General features: G+C 33.6%; 1 protein-coding gene across 1 annotated transcript; it reads right to left on the bottom strand.

Annotated features, from left to right (window-relative positions):
• Positions 1-1,132: 1,132 nt before the first annotated feature.
• Positions 1,133-5,026, bottom strand: LOC120080796 (NADPH-dependent pterin aldehyde reductase-like). The gene is made up of 5 exons (XM_039035438.1): positions 4,792-5,026; positions 4,632-4,701; positions 3,592-3,785; positions 2,191-2,366; positions 1,133-1,389 (listed from the first exon to the last, which is right to left on the bottom strand). The coding sequence occupies exons 1-5, from the start codon at positions 4,981-4,983 to the stop codon at positions 1,317-1,319; spliced, it is 705 nt and encodes a 234-aa protein (XP_038891366.1). The 5' UTR covers positions 4,984-5,026; the 3' UTR covers positions 1,133-1,316.
• Positions 5,027-17,627: the final 12,601 nt, after the last annotated feature.

Raw genomic sequence — 17,627 nt, 5'->3', positions numbered from 1 at the left:
TCTTGAAAACTCCATTCTCGATGACACAATATTTCCCTAGGGTTGAGAAATCCTTCTCGACATCCTTTGTCTTAGGCCGAACAAAACTTTATAATATGGAAACGTTCACTATTAGAACAATGCGAAGAACACATCCCATGAGCAAAGAACAAATCCTTCTTTTTCAATTTAACACAATGCAAAAAGAAGTCTGTTAAACTCAATCAATGATTTAACAAAATAATATGTGTGATAACCCTAGCACAAAGATTTCATGTGCTTAAATAACACAACGAAAAAATGAAAAATATCTCCAAATATAATCGATAATTCACCAAAAAGGATAACATCTCAAAGATAATATTCTGCAGAATAATTTAAATAAGAAAAGAAATATTTTGCAGAGTTGGCATCTTGAAGAACAACATTGAGACAAGTACCCACAGATATAAAATTTTAGCAGAATCCAGAGTCTTAAATAAATTTATGAAGACAATATCATTGTTCTAACAAGATTCACCAAATTTATGGGTACACCTCACCAATGATTGGGTGGGTTCAATTATTCATTGGTATAATCATCCATGACTAGATGGCATTTGCATGTCCCACTAGTATGTTGCATGCATAGCTTGATCCCGATAGTGGGTTACTTACTGAGAATTTTTTACACTCACCCTTTATTATGATATATTTTTCAAGTAAGGGTAAGGACAAGTCAGCAAAGACAAGAAGAATGTGTAACCATGTTATTGGAACCAATTAGATACTTCCACTCATGTTTTCTTGTTTTCATATTCAAAATTGTCAATCTTAATATTTGAACCTAGAGTTCTTGTATTTACACGATTAAACACTTTATGCAAATTTTCTAGTTTTGGTTCATGATTTTAGGGATACCCCGAACTATGGTTTTTTTTTAAAAAAAGTATTGTAATTAAAATGTGGGGTGGGAGAATCGAATATTAGACCTCAAGGTTGATAGTACAAACACTATACCAATTGAGCCATGCTATTGTTAGCAAACATGTAATTATGTTTAGGCGTACATAGTTGAACATATAAATGCTACCAATGTGGCATCAAACAATAGTAACATCTCTACAGGCTATCCTAATGTTTATCGCGACAATTGTTTAACAATCAAAAATGGTTTTCCCAACATTGTTTAGGCTTTTTCCATTTAATATATATGTCTATGAACAACAAGAATAATTATAATAATAGTTATTTAAATGAAAAGTGAGAATTAAAATTTTATTGGTGGATTTTTTTTAAACAAAAAACTATCAAGCTCCAATAAAGACCAAATTTGAAATAGTTTGTACAACAGTACATCAGTTAATTGTAAGAGATGCCCCATTGTCTGATGTGGTAATACCAAGAATTATTGTTGCCGCTTTCAAAGCCCTACATCATCATATAATAGAAAAAAATTCAATTCTCTTAATTTTACATTAAAACTAAGAATAATACTCTAAATAAAAACCTTAAAACACGTAACATACAAATAGAAGCTACTCCATTCTAATGTAGGATTATTCAGTATACTAAAATAAGCATAACTCAATTGACATAATATTTATATTATTAATTTCAAAATTAGAGATTCGACTCTCCCACCCCACATAATCTCAAAAAAAAAAAAAAAAAATCTCGAACATAATGCAGTTTTAGATAGTCTTTAAACATTCTTAACATCATATTTTTGTTACTCAACTTACAGTGAAATAAGTACAATAGCTATTTTTAACTATTCTTTAAATTTTAGTCCAAATACACAGACTATTATAACCCAAACTAAAATAGTTTGAGTTTAATATAACATAAAGATTAGGGCCATTTTTAAATATAGAAAACTAAAACAAAATATTTACAAAATATAGCAAAATTTTAAAACAATCAGTGTCTATCAGTGTCAATCCTTGATAGTGCTAAAATTTTATTATATCCTGTAAATATTTTCAACAGCTTTACCATTTGAAATAATTTCCTTAAAATTATTATAACTTACTAATATAATAACCAACTCACGTCCAAACACAAGTTTATTATTAGTAAAGTATAAGGTAATAAAATATAAATAAAATTAATAGTGAGGTTTCAATTTTTTGAAATATAAAATATATTTGAGAAGGAAAGATATGTGAAGAAAATAGAATAAAAAAAAAAAAACAAATAAAAAAGTTAGAATAAAGATATGTCATATACCATTCCTCAGGTGACTGAAATTGTGAAGCCATATCATCACCCATACATAAGGCAAGCATGTCTGTGTATATTACTCCAGGATCCAAACTCACCATTGCTAATTCTTCCACCAATTCTTTTGCTACACATTTGCTTAATCCCTCCACTGCCCATTTTGATGCACAATATAGTGCATACTGCACAATACAACAACTATTATTCAACTTTAAATCAACCAAAAAAAAGAAAGAAAGAAAGAAACACGAAAAACGAAAAATTTCGACGAAGGAACGTCTCGTCGATGATCCCACATGAAAAAAAATCAATGACACATCTCATAGTTAAACTAGTTTTGTGATATAATCTCATATTATTTTAATTTGGTTTCAGAGCTCATAAAATTCAAATGGGTATTGAGTACAAAAAATTAAAAGAAGAAGAAGAAAGATCCTATGGAATAATGGTGTATCCAAAAGAGGCTTCATCTATTTTATTAATAATATATTGATTTTTGAGATGGCTAAACCCTATATTATCCGATAGTATTGACATATACCATGTTAATTATGTTGAGAATGCTTCATATATTTGATCATATGAACCATGTGTATATATATATATACACACACATGCATATACAACAACAATCAAATTAATTTTTTTTTTTAAATACTCATTTCACATAGCATAAATAAGCTGTAGTAATTTGCTGACACTTAAATTTCATGTTGTTATTAGAAAAATGGACCTATTAAAGTATTTTTATATTAACAATATACAATTTTTTAAAAATTACATTTTGAAATTATGTATTATTTTAACCTTTAGCAAGAGAAATGATTTAACTTAAAAAGGCCAATCAAAGACATAAATAATGGAATTGAATATCTTCAAAAGAACATGCACCAAATTTTAGAAATGGATCCAAAATATTAAATATTAGAGTAGAATGTATAGTGAATGTTTGAGAGTGATTTTGAAATAGTTAAAATCACTTTTATCGTGTTCAAAATCACTCTAAAATATGCCTTTAATAACTTATAGTTAACTTAAAATATTTAATTTTACACTTTTAATTGCACTTGATTTTCATATCATTAAAAAACGGGTGAAAATGACAAAAATAATTTTACTCATTTCAAAATCACTCTGAATATTGAATCTAAATTTTACTATATCTATAAATTCTTTTACATTGTGCCATATCTGATAATACTTTAAACCTGACTACTATATTTGCAACAAACTCAAAACAACTTGAAAGAACTTCAAACCTTGCCTTTGTAAGATAGACCATGAAAGAAGAAGAAAAATGTTAGCAATGAAAGAAAAAGATAAAAAGAAATGATAGTAAGTGGCTAAAATGATGAGAAATAAGATATATAATTGGATATTAATAGAGATGGATGGAATTAGAGTTACTTCTCCAAATGCCTCTCTTCCTGCATTTGATGACATATTAATGATGACGCCTTGCTTGTTGTGAATCAATAGAGGAATAAAGTGACGCATAACATTTATTATCCCTTTCACATTTGTATCAATCACATTATCAACTTCTTCATCCTCAATCTCCCATATCTTACTTTTTCTACTTGCCAAAGCTGCATTATTCACTGTCCATAAACCCCATAAATCAATTACTTTCTATTATATTTCTCTTCAAAATAACATCTTATAAATGTTCAATATATCCGATCCAAGTTAGATTTAATATATGTACATTAATTTCATTGTTCAAATATTTCAATGGGTTTGAGACATCAAAAGGGATGATATTTCATCTACAAATTTAACATATAGCTCTAGTTTTATTTTTTCAATCGACTTAAGTTAAGATCAAGTATCTAAAAAGTTTTGCTAGATCCAAGTAGTTTGAAGTTATTGTTCTATCGAAATTATTTGTTCTATATGGTTGAAATGTTGGTTATAGTCTAATTGGTACTCGTGCACAATTAATAATTGTTTTTAGGACAATGCTTTATAAACGTTCTTGAACTATCATATTGATTTTGTGTGATATCCGAGTTTAGAAAGGGTACATGAATGAATCAAGATCACATCTAGATGAAAGAGATCATAAGGATATGAATGTTAAAAAAGACGAGCTACTACTGATAGTAACAAGGAACTCTAATGTTTTAAGTGTTTCTAGCTTGAAGAAATTCTATGTTGGATGATCTTCTGGAAATTTTCTTGAGAAGTATGCTAATCAAAGGATCTGTGTTGATTTACAGGGACAACCTTATGTTATTGTAGAAGTTGTAACCATTGTATATGTTTGAGGGTTCAATTTTTATCATTTGGAGATCTAATTTCTACAACTATTATAAGCTCGAGAGTCCGATTTCTTCAACTATTGTATGTTTGAGCATGTAATTGCAACTACCACCATATTTTAGAGATGGTTTTTAAAATTTGCCCAAAAATAAATTACATAGAAGAAGAAGAGAGTGAAATACCAATAATGTCCGGGACAAGATTGTTTTCAGCAACAAGCTGTGCGAACTTTTTAACGCTGCTATTCGATGTCTACAACACGATAAAAAACAATACTTGTGATGAATTTTCTTCGAAAAACAATTGAAAATAATCCATAGAAGTAGAGGCTTACAAATTTACCACATCAACGTTGATAAGCAAATGATGATTATTGGGAGATAATTTAGAAAGCTCAGCTTGAAGAGAGTCAAGTTTAAGTTGGCTACGTGAACAACCAATTATTGTGTGGTTGTGGGTAGCCAACTCCAAAGCTAAAGCTCTTCCCAACCCTTTGCTCACACCCGTTACCAAAACCTTCTTTGAAACCTCCATAAGTGTTTGAGTTCATATGATTGTTCAAGTTGATGAAATTATGAATGTTTTTCTATGTTATATATTGATGGTTTTTTAGTATGTGGTCTTGAAAGGAGATTTCCCCTTGTCATGTTTTACTCCAATTTGTGGCTATCAACATTTTCTTCTTTCTTTTGGATTTTTGTTTCTTCCTTCTAAAATTATTCCTCCTTCAAACCACATCTTTCTCACCTTATCTACAACAATCACAAGAAAAATCACAATTAATAGCGTACAAACAACATCTAAATATCCATGATAAAATGTATTAGAGATGTATCATCTTAGTGTTTGTCATTATAGGTATTGTGATGGTTTTAGCGACGTATTGACTAAATGTCACTAAAATATATCATTTACTAACATGAGCATGTTGGTAAAATTTTATACTAGCGACACACTAGGTGTCACTATTTGTATTTTATAGCGATATATGTGTTGGTTGCTAAATGTATATTTTCAATAATTGTAAGTTACTTTTGAAATAAAAATATATACTTTGCCCCACTATAAATTGGAATAAAACTCTTTCTTATATAATGTTTTTTTTTTAATTTTTGGTGTCGTGTAAAAAATTATTAATTCCACGAACTACTATAGTTTACTAATGTTGTATAAAACGTTATTAAATGTTATTTATTACATTAAAAGGGGGAAATTGCACTCATAGCAATTTCAAATTAAATAATAGCAAGTTTAGCAAAATTTTAAATTATTTGAAAATATAAAAAAATTTTAACTTCTATTACGTACTATCGCTAGATAAGATTTTCATCGGCCTTTTGACGCTTAATCTCAAATTAATTGTATTTTAGTTAATTAAATCATTAATGTTTTGTTCATTACAAACTTGAGTTTTTTACTAAAAAATTTTCAATTTTTAATTGTCCATAGTATAGAACTCAAAACAACGATTCCAACCTTTCTTAAATCACCCAAATCAGAGTGGATAGGAAAAAGATATAGTCGAAACAATTTTTTTTTTTTTTTTTTAAAAATACCAATTGATGTGACCTGGAAGCTTATTAATCAAATTTGGCCAATTAGAGTCACATGGAGTTGTAGAGGAGGTCACATGGTGCCTTAAGTTTGTAACATATGGATTTTGTTTTTCTTTTAAATTTAAAAAATTTAAAAATAAAAAGTAACCAACAATCACTTCAAGAAATAAAAATTTAAATGGGCGGAAACATGTAGGTTTCTTTTAGGTTTATTTTAGTTTAAAAAATATATATTATTAGGTTTTTTTTTTTTTTTTTTCCATTTAGTCATCACCTTTCATTTTACTTATTACTCAATCTAATGCAAAATAAAATATGATTTTCACCTCTTCCATCTCCTTTTATACTTCTTCCGTTTAAATTTTTTGTTGTGATTTCAAATATGCACACAAGGAAAATGAAGGAAAAGAGATGTAGATGAAAATAAGAAACGGAACAGGGAAACAAAATGAAGAAAAAATGGAGAAAGAGAGAAGAGGTGTTAGGTTATTTAATCTTCTCTAGGCCCAATTACTCAATATCAACACTGAGAAGATGAAGAAATGGCTGAGAAACACTCTGTCAAATCCTCGATGCTAGATACTCGATGTTCGATGCGAATTTCCTTCTTTTCTTGACGAGTTTCTATTCAATCCTTGATGGAACTCGATTAATACTAAAGGATACTCGATCTTACTCGATGAGTCTTAATCTTTACTCGATGCGACTCGAATATAAAAATGACTGACTCAAAGCTACTCAATAGATGAAATTGATGCAAGATCCAACTCGATACTCTAGAATTCAATACGATTTGAAACAAGATTGTTTTGAGTGCGATTTGCAGAAAGATTACAGTCGATCGAACGAAGAAGATGAAGACAAGAAGAAGAAACACACAGGTTTACATGGTTCGGCCAAGATGCCTACATCCACAAGAAGATTCAGGTTCTTTTTCACTTAGAAGATTGCTTACAACTTTTGTTTGTTTATAGAAAGATAGAAAATGTTGAACTCAACTCTATTTTGTTTTCTGATGAGCGGTATTTTTAACATATAGCAACTAACTGTTACAACATAACGTTAGTTATAAACAAAAAGTAACTGAGGTATTTGAGTCACAATTTCTACAAATTCTCCACCTTGACTCCAATTCCTTTCAATCTTCTGACCAATTTGAGCTTTGAAATAGGCTTTGTCAACAAGTCAGCTGCATTGTCTGGTGTGTGAACTTTTTCTATTTCCCCTGTCTCAACTTTGTCTCTGATGAAATGATAGTTTATATCAATGTATTTAGTTCTAGTGTGGTATTATGGATTTCAAGATAAATGGATAGCACTTTGGTTGTCACAGTAGAGTTTTACCACTATTTGATCTATTCCAAAGTCTTTCAGCAATCCCTTAAGCCATAATGCCTCTTTAATTGCTTCTGTTAAAGTCATATATTCAGCTTTTGTTGTAGATACGGCTGCTATAGGTTGTACAGTTGCTTTCCAGCTGATTAGATTAGGACCATAAAGGAAAAGGTAACCTGTTAAGGACCTCCTTTGGTCCAAATCACCAGCATAGTCAGCATCCACATATCCATAAAGTTTCAAGTTTGGTTCAACTGACTTTTGATAGACTAGTCTTGAGTTTTTAGACCAAACTAAGTACCTTAGGATCCATTTTGTAGCCTCTTAGTGTCTCTTACTAGGGCTAGACATATATCTACTAACAAGGCTAGTTGAATATGAAAGATCAGATCTGGTAGAAGTCTTAAATACATTAGGCTTCCGACTGCCTGACAATAAGGTATGACAGTCATCTGTTTTTTATGTTCTTGGTCAAAATCTTTAGGAGAGTTAGTTGAGGATAACTTGAAGTGCTGAGTAGTAGGTAAGCTCACAGTTTTAGCATCACTCATATTTATCCTTTTTAGGATCTTCTCACAATAGTTAGAGTAATTGATACTTAGAACAGACTCCTCTTTGTTCCTTTGGATTTCAGTTTCTAGGACCTTGCTTGCTTCTCTCAAGTCCTTCATATCAAACTCATTTTTTAAGAGATTTTTAACATGGGTTAGATCTTCCTTGGACCTACCAGCCAGTAACATATCATCCACATACATGAGTCAGTAAACCTTGTCCTTGAGCAACTAAGGATAAAAGAAGTCTTATGGAGGTTTGTTTGACAACTGGAGAGAAAATCTCTTAGTAGTCTATCCCTTCCCTTTGAGTGAACCCCTTTGCAACCAACCTTGCTTTATACCTAGGTTTTTTTATCACAGGATGCACCTTCCTTAAGTTTGAAAACACATATAGAGGCAACTGGTTTATAACCCTTAGGGAGAGGAACTAAAGACCAAGTGTCATATACTTTTAGTGAATGCATTTCCTCATTCATAGCTTCAATCCAATCCCTTACATCAACACAACTTTTTGCTTCCTCAAAGGTTGTTCGTTCTTGGTTAGTAGGAGCCACAACAACATTTAAAACCAAGTTTAAATAGTTCATTTTAAATATAATATGATAAGTTAGTTATTATATTTATTTATAATTAAAACAATTATATGATAATTGTGGGGCTTCTTTAACCGTGCGTGAAAGTGGGAGGTTATGTTCAATTTTCATAATTGAAGGATAAAATGAAAAGTGATTTCATTTTGGAAAAAAATCACTTCATTAAGTGATTTTACTAATTGTTTAGCTGACTAGAGACTACACGATAGCCTTTTAAGCGAGAGCCTAAACGATCGTGTAAAGTGCCTTTTACTAAATGATCATGTAGACGATTCATGTGATTTACTAAGCGATTGCGTGCCAAGCGATCTAAACGATTGTGTAAACGATCAAGTGTGTTTTTCTAAATGATTGTGTACCTAGCGAGATTTACTAAACGATCAAGCATCTCAGTCTATACGATAGACAGTACATTCTCCCACTTGCTTGATCATATAGTACGATCATTGCCTTCCTCCATCCCTCTACCAAATCTAATAGAGCTCACACCTCTTGGATTCTCACTCCAAGAATACCAAGGTTGTCGAGTGGTGGTGTCTAAGGGGTTGCTTGTTCGTGGAGAAGATTGTTCGTGATCTAAGCGACAATAAGACATTGGCTAGACAATTGTAGCGACAGTGAGAGGTTGTTGTTCCAGTTCTTCACGAGAGCGAGAGATCTTCAGAAGAATGTTCTTCAAAGGTAAGTCTCTCACTCCTTTTGTGTTTAATTATGAAAGCATGTTGTAATTTGTTAGAAGATGCATAACTGCTGTGTATGTTTATGAAGGCCTTTAATTCTATCACAATGGGCTTGGAAAGATCTTGCTTTTGCTCATGGGTTCTCTTCAATAAGAGTTCCTCCAGTTCTTACTTCCCATTGGCTCACACCTTTCGGTGGTTACCACACTAGTCATATCTCTATGATGTGAAAAAGGGAAGTGTTGTAGAACGCAAGGTTATTTCTACCTCTAAAAGTACTTCTTGCTTTGCTTAACAAGTCCCATCCCCTCTCTTTTGAGAAGTTGATTATCATACTCAACTCTACTTTCACAGGTGAGTATGCTTTTCAGCCCGTGTTAAGCAATCTCGATAACATCTCACGACATGGATCAAGTCATTCGATTATCCTTCCCCCATACCCTGGGGGTTTAGTGACTCATGAGTAAGGAAATGAAAGATGGATGAACATGGATAAACATGATGATAATATTGAATTAGTAAATCGTTTAGATACAAATTTAACTAATATCTTAATTAACAATGTTCTACAAAACGATAATACAGAGAGAATAGAATGGTTGCAAGATTAATGTCAATCTCTTGACAAAACGGATGAATGATGAAATCCTGTCGGCGTGATGTGACACGTGGAGTGGATTGGTGAACTTTCTTCTCAGGTAAATTTTCTAGTGGCCTTCTCTATGTGGATTTGGAGTTTTGGAATAGAAGGTTCCCTGCAAAAGTTAGGCTTTCTGATGTTGTTTGATATATGTCACTTTGTTGTGCTAAGGCTCTATTTATAGAGCCATGCACTTGTCTGCCTTTATAATCTTACTCTGATTGGTTGCTATTGTTCTGAGTAAAGTAGGTGTCGTTAATTCTATATACCCAAAACAAATTAAATTTAGTTAAACTCTAATTACAACTAGAACTAACACGTAGTAATAGTGGAAGTAAGAGGTCGATCCCAAGAGAATCGCAAATAATTGGCCTAAAAATTGACTATTTGAATTCCTAAATGCAAAAGATTAAATGGGGGATTTGTTTGTTTTAAGAACTAAAAGAAACTAACTAGGCAAAAGACAAGAATTGAAATAACAAATTCATAATGCCCTAATTAGCTAATTTCACAATTAACCCCAATCTAGGTCTTAATTGTTTCTTAAAGACATTTCACAACTAATTCCTAAATTGCATTGAATTCATGACTTTCCTTAACTATTCCAATCTTGAAATCAAAGACTGAAAATTCAAGATTGATTACATGAATGTTCTGAATTAACAGAAGTCCACATTTTCTATCACGATTACTAATTCCTGCAACTACAATTACAATTTTGTTATAGAACCATGTAATTTTTGCATACAAAAATTGATTAATCTTGATCTGTCAATTAAATCCTAATCAATTTTATTCTAAATCTCAGCAAGAACATTCAAAAGAAACTAATTACATGAAAGAAAATTCAAGAAAAGTCTCATGAAAATGCCTAATTACATAGTACCCCAAGAAAAAGATTTACCTACTCATGGAGGTTGAAGTTCTTTAAGCATTCCATTGATAGTTGCATATTGATACAAGTTTGAGTATAAATCGACTCAATCTCACAGAGAATTACAAGAATCACTCTTGGAAATCGAAATTGCTCTCTAAAAAAAATGGTTTTTTCTTCTTCTAAGTTTTTCTCTCTAGAGAATTATGGATTTTCTGAAAAATGATATCTCTCATTGTCTTTGCTTAATAACTGAACTCATTTATACCAACAAGAAGTCATTGCAAAGCATGCAGATGGATCGCGTCAAAATCCGAAAATAAGAACTAGCGCGTCGAGTTTTTTTGTTTAATACTCACTCCTTGATACTTGGCGATCAATACTCGATCGTCGATGCTCTGGATGTTCTTTACCCAATCCTCTTAACTCGATGCAAGATGAATCAGACGGAACTCGATAACTCGATGGAAGATGGTTGAATACTCGATAGTCTTTACTTAATGCTTTTTTACAGTATTCTGCTAAATACTCAATGGTTGATGCTCCAAAAACCTTACTTGATCCTCTTTTGGGTGTTTACTCGATTCTCTTCAATTTGTTGCTTTTCTTGGTCATTTTTATCTTTTTGGCATAATTTTCTTGTAATAATTCCAACATGCTTCGGGGATCGTTTAATCCTACAAAATCAGCAATTCAAGCAAATAATCAACACAATTTTGGGGTAATTAACATAGAAAATATACATCCTTTAAAAACCTAACAGCTATCATTTGTGGAGGTACGTGAGAATGTCAGCGTTGCATCATGGTCAAGGATCAGGACGTATGTCAGAGTATCTGCTGTACGATTTCATAAATCCCAAGGCATGCATTGTTCGCATCTTTCCTTGAAGGATTGTCGCATACAATGATTCCTGTTTTCCTACAAAACATAGACTTCGACATTCTTTTTCCCATGAAATGCGGTCAGCAGGTGTGTTTGCGATATCTTTATAAAACTTTGCGTTTTTATATCAATTTAACCATAACTGGCACATTTTCTTTGTATCTATTATCGCATATTCAAATAATGTGGTATAAATAACTTGTATCAAATATTGGACCGGGAAAAAAAGGGGGACAAAGTCAAGTCTAAGCGCATTCTACAAGTTATCACACCCCCAAATTTGAATTATGCTTGTCCTCAAGCATATCCTATAATTAAGAAATTCAGACTCATCCTATATCATTGCAATGCGCCGACTAGCTACTTAGAATGCTTCTCCTTTACACAATCTTTTCAAATCATTTGTTCCTTCTTGTCACTTTGAATCCTTCTTTAGAAGGATCTTTCTTAATCTTAGTTTTGACAAATTTTTGCTCAAAGTTCCCTTCTTATTTTGACAACTTAATTGCATACCTTTTATTTTACAAACTAGGATATGTTATTTATATCGGGGAATGGTTTGCATTATGATTTAAGGAATGTTGATTGATGCGTTATTTTATGATGTGGAATTATGAATGAATTGCAATGATGGAATTCATTGAGCACTCAAGTTTTCTCAGTGGAATCCAAGTGTAAACCCCACTAAGTTTCCTGGTAAGTCCAAGGTCGAACTCAGGGACTTGGAAAACAATATGCGGTGGTAATCTTCAGGAAAAATTTGTGCTAACCAGTAACTCAAATAGTTGTCGGTTTTTTTTTTTTTGCGGTAATGAAAATAAACAAATGCGGCAGAGTTCGAAAAGAGTTGATAAAACGGAAGATGCGATGAGTATGCTGTGAACTGGTTGAGAAGGGTTTTGGCTAACACTTCCTAGAATGTGTTCATGCTATGCGATCATGCAACACACATACAATAGTAAACCATTTCTCGATGCGAATGCTACGGTTTCTAATGTTAGAACGCATGTGATATATGAGATAAGTCTATAGAACCTCACATAAGCCTCTATTCTTATTTATGCGATGACAAAATGACACACATAAATAAGGCGACCACATAATATCATTCCTATCTCTAGGATGCATGCGATGCAGGTTGGTAAACAGAGCTTATCTCTAAGTCCCTATCTTTTGTTTATACAGTTCAAATCTTGCTCTCTCGAGTCTAGATTCTAACCTAGCTCTTTCAAGCCTTAGGTTCTTTCTTTAGACTCTCTCTCGAGTAGCTCTAAAGGGATGTTTGGCACAGCATAACACAAGATAATCGCAAGCAATGAACTTCCTAGGTCATTTTAGCTTAGTTCTTCTCAACCCATTCGACAAGTTTAGCTACTCATGCATGCTAAGAGAGTGAACAGATGTAGAATAAGAACTTCCATTGTATAAATATAAAGATGAAGTACAAAATAACAATGCAATAATAGAATAAAGAGCCTGGTAGCAATCTCTTGCTTCCCAGGCTTTTACTCTGTCTTTCTACTCTTGTTCAAAAGATAATCTCGCCCTCGCGAGAGTCGGCCCGCTCTCTGCTTTTACGCCTCCGGGTTCTCTCTTGAGTTGCCCTGAGTGATCTTCCGGCATCTCTACTCTTCCCCTGCTCTTCCTTAAAAATAAAAGAAAACTATGAACACGGCTAAAGCTCCTAATTTTGTGAACAAGTGGACTTGTTAACCCCCTTTTCTGAAGGGTGCCTTTGGTATTTATAGAGCTCCGGGGTGAAGGGCAGCTTCTCTCTTATGATTGCACAAATGGGATGGCTTTAATTCCTCGACTGATGCGCCGAATATTTGTCACTGAAATGCTGAATGTACTTGTTATCGTTAGTGGCTGTCAACTTAATTCGGATTCGACTGTGATCAGTTTTCTGTCCCATCGTGATTAATTATGCCTTTCACCCAGATGCACCCACCAAGTTGCGTCGGCTCTATGTGGAAATCCTTCTTGAGTAGATGTTTGCGAACATAAATCACCGCAAAGCCTTGCAGTAATGCTACGCTCGTCCATTGATCTCTTGTGATCGCTCTTTTCACCTTGCGTCAACACATATTCTGCATAAAAATACAAAAATTAATTGTTCCTATGCGATGAACGCATGTGACCACAATGTTATAAACTTAATACTTTTTGGACGCAATCTAACATATTTTATCAACACAAGCCAACATTATTTAATAACTTAGCAATGTAATAACGTGCATTTCTGCCCGTTATCACACCCCCAAATTTAAACAATGCTTGTCCTCAAGCATAAACTAAAGATTTCCTTTAGCAAGTCGACTGCAATTCTCTTTTCCTAGATTTCTCAAGGATACTTCATTCCAATCCTATACACCAAAATTTCCTCAAGTCTTATTCAAGTCTCCTCTAAAAATATTTCTAAGACCTAAAGACCGCAAGCTTAACCTTCAAAAGGGTTTTACTAACTTCTGGGACATCGCACGATTTATTCCAAAAAGAAAACATTTCCATCGGGGCGTCAAATAATTTTTATCCTCGCATATTTCTTGACATTATTATTTTTTCTGACCTTGCGCTGATCCAAGTGCCTTGCCTTCATTTTGGCTTGCCCTCACGTGTGTCATGCAGACATCCAACTATGAGCAATGCGCTCTTTCTCAGACTAAACTCATACCTTCTTGGCAGCAGAGTTGCGGTCATTGTATTTATGCGTAGATCCTGGCGACTTACTTTTATTTTGGCTTGCCCCCACGTGTGTCATGCAGACATCCAACTATGGGTAAGTGCCCTTCACAACTTAACTCTTATCAACATGGTTTTCCCCATTGCATTGACACTGGAGTTGTTATTCTCAAAATTTTCCTCTTTTTTTTTTTAATCAAGCTAAAAATAGTAAGGTCGAAAATAAATACCTAACCCCCAAATTTAAAATGCGGCAATGTCCCCATTGCCAAAAGATTGAAGGAAGTCATGCAATGTTCTTAGGAAATTTGGTAAAGGGAGTTTGAAAGAAAGCTAGCCGACCACTAACTTTTAGAAACATTTCTTGAGGTGATTGTCCTAAAAATAAGTTGACTCTAGTATATACGAAAAAAAATAGAAGCATGTGTTTCATCATTGAAATCATAATTGGCAAAGAGACAGCATGCGGTGACTTATTAAATTTATCAATATTAAATGATTGTGGTAGTCAAAGAGGATGCGATGATAAAACTTTTAAAATCAAAATGCGATGCGATAGGGAAAATTTTGAATTAAAGTTAAGGAAGAATACAACCCCCAAATTTGTGTTGTCGCCCGCATTGTGTGTTGATGCATCCTTCTTTATGGCGATCTATCTTCTTTGGATTGCAGTGATGGGATAAGATAAGTTTTTTTTTTCGTGTAACACCTCCGCAATCCTGCGCCTCGATCGTTGCAAGAAAAACAGTGAGAGGGTCAAATGATTTTAAACAAAACAAAATCTTTTACCGCAATCGTTCAACACGATCGCATTTTTTTTTTAAATAAGAAAAGTGCAGATAACAACAAAGTAATTGTGATAATAGATAATAATGAGTATGATGAAAGTTCATGAAGTATTGATGCAGGAAAAAGGATATTCAAAAGAGTTGCGTCCCTGATGAGGTTGAGTTATATAGAAACTAAAGGACTGCTTATTCCAAGCTGGTCTTTTCACGTCCACGGTGCCTTTTCCCTCTTTTCTTTGTCCTTTGGGATCTTGACTGCCTTAATCCTGAGCTTTTCACCATGAATGTTCATTACGATCTCCCCTTTGTGCACATCAATTTGAGCGCGACCGATCGAAAGAAATGGTCGTCCCAATATGATGGGAGCATCTTCGTCCACTTTATAATCAATAATGAGGAAGTCTGCCGCTAAGATGAATTTATCAATTGAGATTGTGGCATTTTTCAGCTCTCCATCAAGATGTATTCGGGATCTGTCCGCAAGTAGGAGAGTTTCTATTATGGGTTTCAGGATGTATTCGGGAACTGACTGCAAATGTTTTCTAGATTAGGTTTCTTTTTGTTTTTGTTTTGTAAGGATGACCTAGAGGAGAGGAGCATCTTTTTTAGGCGAGCTTACGACCACCACCATCCCCTGCCGACTATGTTTTTAGGGGAGGTTTTCTGTTCCCTTGTTTTTATTTTCTTTGGACTTTGATTAGAGATATATTGTGGACAATGTATCGTTTTAAGGTCGGGGGTGGTAATTCTATATGCATGTCTGGCAAGTCCTTGAGCACCTGAGCTCGGACTTTGTGGTTGAACTGCTGGTATGATGATACATGTATTGTGATGATGACCTTTTGTGGTAGGATTTAGATAACTCTCTCTTCAATCTGTTTAGGGTTCACATAATGTATGCATGATTTTGGGCTAAATTTAAAATGTTTTCTTGATTCCCTTGGATATTTTAAGCACATAGTCGTCTTATTTGTGGTTTTGAATACTTAAGATCGGTTTATTTGGTCCATAGACTTGTTTTCACTTCGAAAGGTTTAGGTGAGGGTTGTTAAGTAACTGAAGGTCAACTTAGTAATGCATGCTTAGGTTTTTTCCAAACTCTTGTGTTGTAAAGTAAAAGCCTGTTCTATGCTTATTATAAGGCAAGCATGTTGTAGAGTGTATGATATTTTGGAAGGGGATTACTCCTCTTTATTGAGTTATGATTAACTTGGGGCGGCTATGACACCCCGAGGATTGAGTGAGCTTCGGCACCTTATTAGGAGACATTGCTCATAGTTGGATGATTCGCATTACACCTGTGTGGACAATCCAAAATGAAAGCGATGTGTCTAGATAAGGTTTCCTCTTTCGTGTGTAAAAGAAAAAAAAAGGGGGTTTGGTTCCCTTAAGTGTTTCATTGCTACCTTGAGTCTAGGGAGCTTAATGCTTGATCCTCCGAGTCAGAGTAAGGGGAAAACAAGTTGAGGGATGAATAAAACTTTCCCAGGCTAGTAGAGACCTAGATAGGATTGGCTAAGCACACACACATGTGGGATAAAGAATTAGTTTTAAATTTCTTGATTAAGTGCATGCATTTAAATGACCATTTCTTTGAGAAGAGTTTGTTATCTTTATCTTTGTGATCTAAGTCGCTCATTTCCATCATAAGTTTCATACCTATATTTTGTTTTGACTTGCTCGGGACGAGCAAGAATTAAGTTGGGGGTGTTTATTAACTCTCAAAAAGAGTTATTATTCTTAGCTTAATTTAGACTCATTAATAGATTTTATGTGTTCATTGCCTTATTTTGTAGGTATCATGCACTGGGGAGGTAGAACCAAGAAATCAGAGATAAACGAGACTGATTTGAAGCAATTTGAAGGTGGTTTGAGCTGTAAGGCTTCAAAATAGTGAAAATTACGAAACTGCCACTACATTGTCACAACATTGCAATGCTAGCCCGACGCTCTAAGGCAGAATGTGCAGCATTGCAACGCTGCTTTTCAGTGTCGCGATGCTGCGAACTTTGACAAACGAACACGGTTAGCGTGCGTGCAAATGAGCGTTGCAACACTATTTTTAGCGTTTCGACGCTGCAATCTTTCCTATAAACATATCTCTCCGTCCCTATGTCCAAATATGCTGAATTTGGGAGAGAAAATTGATGAAGGCCGAAGTAAAACTCGTTCTTTTGTTCATTCCCTTCAATTTTCGGTATCTTTACGTTAGTTTCGCCTTTTATTTTGGGTTGTAATCAATGGAACGGATGTGTATCTTGGATTGGTCTATGAATTAACAAGTAATTTCTATCTAGTTTCTTTGAGCAAGGTCCCTATGTTTAATTTCTTGAAGGTTTTCTAATTAATTTTTCTGAACTCTTGTGAATTATGTGGAATGATTTGATTTATTATTAATAGAGTTTCGATGAATTTTTCTGACAAATTGATTTGTTGAAATTCTTGTTTGCAAAATCTTTCTAGTCTATGCATCATTTATTGATTTAGTTACAAGTATTAGAATCGCATGTTTAAGGTCTAGACATTTTCTGGCCAAATTAATGTATGCCCTTGTATAATCTTTCTGAATTATTCATGCTACAGGATATGGCT

This window comes from Benincasa hispida, chromosome 7 (assembly GCF_009727055.1).
Source record: "Benincasa hispida cultivar B227 chromosome 7, ASM972705v1, whole genome shotgun sequence".
Lineage (NCBI taxonomy): Eukaryota > Viridiplantae > Streptophyta > Magnoliopsida > Cucurbitales > Cucurbitaceae > Benincasa > Benincasa hispida.
The sequence above is the reverse complement of the archived record's forward strand: the minus strand, read 5'-3'. Positions and strand labels throughout refer to the sequence as shown.